The sequence below is a fragment of the Liolophura sinensis genome, chromosome 7 (assembly GCF_032854445.1).
Source record: "Liolophura sinensis isolate JHLJ2023 chromosome 7, CUHK_Ljap_v2, whole genome shotgun sequence".
NCBI lineage: Eukaryota > Metazoa > Mollusca > Polyplacophora > Chitonida > Chitonidae > Liolophura > Liolophura sinensis.
In genome coordinates this window covers 41,162,410-41,170,981 of record NC_088301.1, presented here as the reverse complement: position 1 = coordinate 41,170,981, position 8,572 = coordinate 41,162,410, and the positions used below count along the sequence as shown (strand labels likewise).

Sequence of the window (8,572 nt, the reverse complement as noted above, 5' to 3'; positions counted from 1 at the left end):
AATAAATTGAGTAATGGAATTAAATGGGACTAGACCAGTATAACACAATATATGAATGCATATTTACAGCTAATCCTCTCCGCAAGATTTTTACATTATATTTATTTTACGTGAGTTATATCAAACTATATTTTGTATATACATGTACATGTATACTGATGATTGGTGTGAATATATTTTGCACCGCTATATTAAGTCACCGTTGGGAGGGTTTCCAATAAATGTTTCAAAAATTTTGTATCACATGTGAATATTCGATATTAATTTAAAAAATCGACAACTAGTAAATATATATTTATGTATTTGACATTCCGAATGTCACAGCTTTTATACATAATTTTTTTTATTTCTAAAATACTTTGATGTTCTGATATAATGTAGCAGAGATAATGCATAAATTTCTACAACATTTTTTCTCCTGTGTGGAAGCTGTTCTCTAATTATATGTTCTAATCACTGCATAGGTTCAGTACAATAATTTTGTGTCTACATAGCTGACAATAGTATACACACACACACACACACACACACACACACACACACACACACACACACACACACACACACATGTGTGTCGACGATTATTGTCACAAAGGCCTCACAAGCCCTAAAGTGTTTACAAATTCTCTGTCTACGGGCGGTTTTGAACATGCACTACCAGTGTCCGAGTTGTCCTTGAGGGTGACGAAAGGGAGACAATCGGCCAACCAAAACGTGTTGGCTTATTAGATTTTCCCGCGGCGTGTTATCTCATTGGTCAATAAAATCCCTTCTCCAAGAGCCTCGTTACAGAGTTCAATGACGACATTTCCGCTTCTCGCACCATTAACAACAACGACGCATCATGCCTGTAGAAAATTTGGAAGAAGAGGGTTTGGAGAAAAATCCCAACTTGGAGTTGGCGCAGTGGAAGTTTCTTTTATCTTCAACAAAGCAGAAGAATGACCACTCGATCAAAGAAAAATTGCTGGCTGCAGTTAAAGCCGACAGTACGTTTGCAATCCTGTTTGCAGTTTAGGGCTTATCATTTTTGATTTGTCATGCTGCTATTTACATCTGAGTACAATATCTGTCGTTTCATTGACTTGACATTGTAATAGTAGAGTCGCAATTATTAATTTTGTGTCTTTTCATTCTCAAAAGCTTATATTTTAGTTTGTTTAATGACTGGTTTTTCTTATTTAAAATAAATAATTAAAATTTACTGTCGAAAACTGTCGAGTGAAAGTTTGCAAAATTGAGTGGTTAACTTAACTGTTTAGTCACTGATCATTTGCTAAACATTACAGAAAGAAAGAGCCTACTGTTCGATAAAAATGCATATTTTCAATAAGGTTATGTCTTGCTGCACCTTTTAATGCTGCACCTTTTTAGTAGTCATCACAAGTATTTATATGCCACATGAGGTTTCTGCAAATTTGTTCTCAACCATATCTTGGTTTATACAAATTCACAATAGTTTCAGCATTTCATAAGGCCATGTTGTCTTGCACCTAGGACATTCATTATCTGGATGGCATATGTTAATGTAGGATGTGAAAAATCTGACCAACCAGTAGAGCCCTTTTTTTTTTTGAGCCCAACAAAAGCGGCTCTTTCACATGCCATGTTGCAGCGTACCCTCACAAGCTAGGTTATAATGATGTCTGTGTCATATATTCTCATACAGATGATCTCGTACCCTTTCTCTTCTTGAGCAGCAAATTCTGAGTTGTTTTCTTATTTTCAGACATGGCCCCATTTTATGAGGAAACATGCAAAGAGCTGAATTGGAAAGTTGACTCCAAACTCCTAAAAACGATGCAGGAAACAAACACCAAAGAATTACAACGGTTAGATGAGGCTGTTGATGATGCTGAGAAAAATCTTGGTGAAACAGAAGTCCGTGATGCCATGTTGAAGAAAGCGGAGTACTTGTGCCGAATAGGCGATAAGGTATGTTTAGAGGATCTTTGTGATATGTTTTGGCCATTGTATAAAACCAGTTGTATATTCCTGTTGTTGAAACGTTTTTAGAAAATGGCTATTTAGGCATTAACACTGTTGTTTTGTATTTACAGGAAGGTGCTTTGACACAGTTTCGCAAAACCAGTGAGAAGACAGTTACCCTTGGATATCGCCTGGATCTAGTTTTCCATCTAATACGAATGGGTCTTTTTTACATGGACCATGACCTTATCACCAGGAATCTCGAAAAAGCCCAGACGTAAGGCTTTGTTAGCCATATCCAGAGTGCACCCTACCTCATAAAAATAAATGGATCCATTCATGTGGTCATCGTCCAGAAAACTGATGACATCTTGGTCAGAGACATGCTCCAATAGATACCCCTTAGAGATGCGCCATATTCAATTTCTCCCTATTCTTGTGTTTGTGATCTGCTTAATTCAGTCTATTCCTAAACATGGTTTGCAACACTCTCAGCTTTCACAGTTGATGGTTAGTCATTAAAAATCAGGAAGGTTGACAATAATAGCCCTTTAGCATTGATACATCACTTTGTTTGTGCACATTTAGATAGTGGATGATATATACAGTACAGAGCAAAAATTTCTTAAACTTCCCTATGCTAAAACATGTTTAAATCTTTCTGTGGTATTGCTACATTCTTTAACTTGTTTAAATGTTGTGGTGTTGACCCCAGTACAGTACCAAAGGTGGTGCAACGGGTCCTGTAATATTTAGGAAAGGTCATTGATTTATGCAAGTTGAAACCCTTCTAAATATAATTTTCAGACTTTCTGTAATCATTTAAACAAACCTATCTATGTTGGAATCATGTACATCATAATGTTGTGCAATGAAATTTAGAAGTGAAAATTTTTTATTTCCTTGGTATGTGCTATGCAAGGAGATGTACTGGTAGGCTTGAGATCTATACACAGGGTCAGAGCCCGATCCACAGTCTTTCTCAGCCTGTCAGAAGGGTTTGGGGCTCAGGAGTTTTAGATCCCAAATGACAAAATTTGCATATGTTTGTAGTAGGTGTATATATAAATGGTGAAATGAACAAGCATTAACAATGGTCCCCAAACTTTCAGCCTAGATCAGGCCTTGAGGGTGGGGTATCAGGTGTATTGTCTTCAGCATGTCATTCCAGTGAGGCAGCATTATAAATACTGTAGCATTGGGACTAGCTGGCTGCAATGTAACATGTTTGTGGTATGACCAAAAGAAAGTTGACAGTGATCATAAACAAGCACCATTGTAGTGAAATCTATGTGAAAATCTATAATTGTACGATAGGTATGTTTTGGTTCTCATTCACCTTTTTTATGTTCTTAGATTAATAGATGAAGGAGGAGACTGGGACAGAAGAAACAGACTCAAGGTTTATCGAGGCCTGTACTGCATGTCTATACGAGAGTTTAAGAAAGCTGCTAGTCTCTTCTTGGACACAGTAGCCACATTCACATCGTACGAACTTATGGATTATCATGATTTTGTCTCGTACACTGTTCTGGCTAGTATGATAGCCCACGATCGGCCAACCTTGAGAGAAAAGGTAAGAACAAAGTATAACTTGGTAGAAACTCTGTCAACTGACTTTCAAGGGTTTATTTGTTCAAGTTTCACCTCATGCAAGAACATCTTGGTAATCCATGAAAGTCTCTGTAATTCACATAATTATAACAATGTGAAATAACCAAATTTTTTTTCCAAATTATTCAATAACTTAAAAAGTTTAACAAATAATATGAAGGAAAACAAAATACTTCTGACATTTATGAGCAGGGGTAAATAGAAAGTTGTTAATTGTTGTAATGGTGTAAATGGTATACAAGAAAACACTTTTGGCTGTCAGTATGTAATATTTAATATATCAAAGCATACCAGTGCTGAACACATATACTGTGTTTTGCGTGAAAATTAATGATGATATTGGAGCACAGTTGGTGTTGGCAGCATGAAATTAGAATTTTGGTAAAGAGCTGTAATATTTCACTCAATAGGCATCCGTTATTTTGGTCCCAGTGTTGTGTTAAATATTAGATGCCTTAAGGTAGTTTACACTAGCTTGGTAACACTTTGTTGGTTAATGGTGAACTGCAAAATTGAAAGATAATAATAGATACACTGTTTATAATTTATGAATCATCATTTGAATTTCTTACCATTAAAATTGATTGTGGCCAGATTTTGAAGGGTGTTCTTTTTATGTTAGTTAAAAAAATGTCTGCGGTTTTGTGTTGATTGCAGGTGGTGAAAGGTGCAGAGATCTTGGAGATATTGCACAGTTTACCCAGAATGAGAGAATTCTTATTTTGCATGTATGACTGCCATTATGACAAATTTTTTAAACACTTGGGTAAGTGGTTGTTGTTTATTAAAATATGTTTAAAAATCTTTAAGAAACACTTAACAAATTTTAAGAAGGGCATGGATTCGTATAGCGTAATAGAGTAATTTGAAAGGCAAGGGAATGTAAAATTGTCAAGATTATGCATGTGATGTCTCTTCCCGTATTAATGTAAACTTTTTTTGTTATATTTTCCATATAACAAAATGTAATATTCCGATCCTATAAAGATATTCATGCATCTGAATTACAATTTGGGCTGTCACTCAACTTACAGTGCATACAATTTGATTATGCAGCATATCCTATGTCACCGTGGACTTGATTGATTTGATTGCAGCTTGGGCAGAGGACACAATGAAAGCTGACCGTTATTTGGCTCCACATTATCGTTACTATGTGCGGGAGATGCGTATCCTGGCCTACTCTCAGCTTCTGGAGTCCTACAGGAGTCTCACCCTTCAATACATGGCAGAGGCTTTTGATGTCACTGTTGAATTTATTGACCAGTAAGTTATAGGCTCATTTCATTCCTGTAGTATTAGACATTGTTATTGAATGCAGTTCAGGTATAAGCTTTCTCACATAAACAGAGGTTTCATGAATAGTGCGATAAATATGTTCAGAATTGCCAAGAGTTATCTACCCTTTCTATACAGCCATGAGAACGGGAAAAGTTTTTTTTCCAGTGATGACAGATAACAAATAAAGGCATACATATTTACACTTTGAGTAAATGAGTAAATACACGTTGTTGAAGTGATATTATTTCTGTGTTTCACACACACACACAGATATTTAAATCTGGATATCCTGTACAAGTATAATTATTCATGATACATCAAGTTTGTGAGATATGGTCACAAATACATGTTTGCCTTTGGAATAAGTGCTTGCATTCAATCAGCCTGGTTGTTTGAATTAGAACTATTTTCTGCAGTGATAAATAAAATGCCTGCATAGCCTGCACATACTATGTAATAATGTTAGGCAAAAAGAAAGTCTTGACAAATGTCTTAGATATTGACTTTTGAGTTTCAACTTATTATATTTGAAGTAACCCCAGCCTGGGTGGGAATTGTTCGTCTCCTCTGCAGTTGAAATTTTCTTCCCAAGAATTTTTTATTTGGCATTGTCTTTCTGAAATGATTATGCCACTGATGCTTCATGTTGTGAACAAAGCCATCATCCATGACAAATTGACAAGGTGAGGGGTTCAGCTTAGTTGTTAATTAGAACTGGTATTGTCTTTCAGGGAACTGTCACGCTACATTGCTGCAGGGCGAATACACTGTAAAATTGACAAGGTGGGCGGAATCGTGGAAACTAATCGACCAGACAGCAAAAATTGGCAGTATCAGGTAAGAAGAGTAGAAACAGCTTTGTAGCTTGTTCAACAGAAATGAAAGTGTGCAATATCAGGATGCTGGTTGTCTTTTGAGACAAAGTATCTGCCTTGAGAAAAGCATGTCCATGAAGATGTGACTGATTTTGGGTTGGAATGCAGCCCTCCACCTTTTTAGTTCTAAAAATAAATTTTAAGTTTTAATTGTTTATTTTTAATTATCTTACTTTATTTGCTGGCTGCATAACTTGACAAGGCAGTTAGCCTACTCACCAGTACCATTGATTTAATAGTAAATGAAGTGGAACAAGTTGCTGTTGTATCAGAGTACACTGGGTACTGTGGTACATGTATGTGCAATGTGCAATAACCAGTTCTTTTGTTTCGTCAGTTGTCTGTCAGTAATCTGATGTTTTATCTTTCGCTTTGTTTCAGGCCACAATCAAGCAAGGTGATATACTATTGAATCGAATTCAGAAGTTGAGTCGAGTCATCAACATATAACAACAGGAATAATCAGCTCTGCTCCTTAGTGTAAGGCCAAGAAGATTCATCAATTCATCCTGGAAAGTGAAATCACACTAACTCTAACTGTACATGTAATTTGCCATATACATGTAGGATGTAGCATTCATATCTTCCAGTCCAGAAGTATTTCCAGGGCCATGTTTTCCATGCGTAACCAAGCTGATGTGTTGAATAGTTACTGAACAAAGTGAAAACAAAGGAAGCTTTATATCAGAGAAAGAAATTTAAGAACCTGAATTTGTGCAATTCACAGATAAAGCCTGTGAAGATTCACTGTTCAACATTAGCGCAGTATGTCTTTTATTTAATTCAGTCATTTATACATGTGACTGTGTTGTGTATTCCACCCTGACTCTTGTTTACACAGTGCAATGTAGCAGCATCACAACATCTAATGGTAATAGCAACATTAAAGCTATGACAGGTGCGTTTGACCTCAAAGTTAAGTGCAAGTTAAAATTTTTTTAATAACTCTTTCATGGCCCATAAAGTTTGAGTTAGTTACATGTGAAAATTCATATCTTTCAGGTGAGGTGAAGCCTTTGTACCACACATATTTCTATTTACCTGTACATGTACGTTCTATATTAAATTTAAAGCCATCTCTTCACTACATACAAAGCTTTTCTTATTTCTTTATGGTGCAAGAGTTTGCATCATGTCCCGATATGGTTGGAGGAGCAAGACTTCTGAGATTAAGTGAAGAGGAAGTATCCTATGGATTGATGTTTGGGTTTTCTTTTAGCTTACTATTCAGTACTGGTTGAAAAGAAAAGGGTATATATGGTGCTACAAAGTGAGAAGTTGGACAACCATATTGTGGTTAAGTATACTAAAGCAAATGTCAAGACCACCCACAGCTGGGTACTTTATCCTTACCGTCTTTGATATTTTTGATTTACCGATTCAAACAAATCTATCCTGTACAAAATCAGTGTCTATTCTAATTTAAACCCAATAGTTCATGCAAAGTTCTAGAACTGATGTTAGTGAACCCTGCAAACGATGCAAATAGGAAAAGATCCCAAATATTCAACCCAGGGAGATGGCTTTAGCCAAGCAGTTTGAACCCCTTTCCCACCCTCAAGAATTAGACTAAGATATATGCTAATATGAATTCCTGAGTTTGTTATGGTTCTAATCTTACATTTTTGGAGTTCTTTTTAAGTTTTTTAATACTTTTGTTCAAAAGTCTGCTGTAATTCTGAAAGTTGTGGCAATGTCAGAACGTCTTCGTAATTCATTAAACTATCTCTCCAATTCACTCATGATTTGGCCAGAGTCTTTGCTGTGTGATGCTAAACTGTGGACATTCACAGACATGAAGTGTACATGATATATTCAGAACTATCACACAGCTGCCAAGAATTCTCAAGGTACAGACAACACTTTCAAAGGTAATGTTACGAGGTTGTGCGAAAACCAAGAGAAATTTACCTTATCCAGCAATGTGTAATAAAGTGGATGTGTCATGACCAGGACAAAGAATATGCAACAATATTGCCACAATACTATGCTGACATTGTCCATGTAATGCAACATGGCGTGGAAAATCCATATATCCAGATGTTATGGATAGTTCCTGTGAGACTGGCATCAAGGAGTTCACCACCATTCAAGCAACTGCCATCGGCACCAACATCTATATAATGAAATTCGTAGCCAGCTGCCACAGAACCAGTGGTACGAAGGAATGAAACTCTGTATAGTGGTAATATAGTGATCCACCAATGGCTGGACAATGTATGAATATTTGTTTTCCATCAAGGGTACTCAGGGTGTTAAGGAAATTCCATGCACTGAATAGAGAGGGTTTCAGCCAGTGCTTTTTACTCCACTGAGATACAATGGAGAGGTATGATGAATAGATTGCTGCATTTCTAGCTTCTCACTGATTATATGTAAAGAAACAAGACAGATCGCTAAATCACATCGCTCTGTCGCCACTGGGACCGGCATGATGGCTCACTTGGTAGAGCATTCGCTTCGGGAGCGGTAAATCCAGGGTCAGTTCTGGGTCTGGTCACACCTAACATCTTAAAAAAAGAGTAAGTTGTAGCTTCCTTGCTTGGCGTTCAGCATTAAGGGGATAGTCCAGTGACTGGTTGACCCGTATCAGTATAATGGCTGGGGTGAGCGGCTTGCTTGCCTTCGGTAAGGCGTCTCGGTGAAGCAGCACTAGATAGAAGAGGTGTGGAAGTACGGCCTGCAACAAGGAGGCACATTTCTTGTACATGCCCTATAAGGGCTCCTTCATAAGATGTCCTTCAGGTGTGCTACATCTGGGTCATATTGCATATTGTCTGCAGGTGTGAATCAGATGACCTACAGACTCTGGGTTCTCAAAGAGATCTTAGACTTAAGTCAATATTTCAATCAAATTCTTATTTCTAACAAGG

The 8,572-nt window shown here is 36.9% G+C and overlaps 1 protein-coding gene across 1 annotated transcript; it reads left to right on the top strand.

The window, feature by feature from the left end:
* The first annotated feature begins 829 nt into the window (after window positions 1-829).
* On the top strand, window positions 830-6,810 carry LOC135470431 (26S proteasome non-ATPase regulatory subunit 6-like). Its single transcript, XM_064749369.1, has 8 exons — window positions 830-989; window positions 1,730-1,935; window positions 2,061-2,206; window positions 3,286-3,505; window positions 4,201-4,309; window positions 4,641-4,809; window positions 5,556-5,661; window positions 6,081-6,810. Exons 1-8 carry the CDS (start codon window positions 845-847, stop codon window positions 6,147-6,149), a joined length of 1,170 nt encoding a protein of 389 aa, XP_064605439.1. The 5' UTR covers window positions 830-844; the 3' UTR covers window positions 6,150-6,810.
* The last annotated feature ends 1,762 nt before the right edge of the window (window positions 6,811-8,572 follow it).

Excerpts from the sequence above, each read along its gene's own strand:
- LOC135470431 (XM_064749369.1), top strand. The coding sequence starts at position 845 with ATGCCTGTAGAAAATTTGGAAGAAGAGGGTTTGGAGAAAAATCCCAAC. Across the intron at positions 990-1,729 it reads GGCTGCAGTTAAAGCCGACA|ACATGGCCCCATTTTATGAG; the intron begins GTACGTTTGCAA and ends TCTTATTTTCAG. Across the intron at positions 2,207-3,285 it reads AATCTCGAAAAAGCCCAGAC|ATTAATAGATGAAGGAGGAG; the intron begins GTAAGGCTTTGT and ends TTATGTTCTTAG.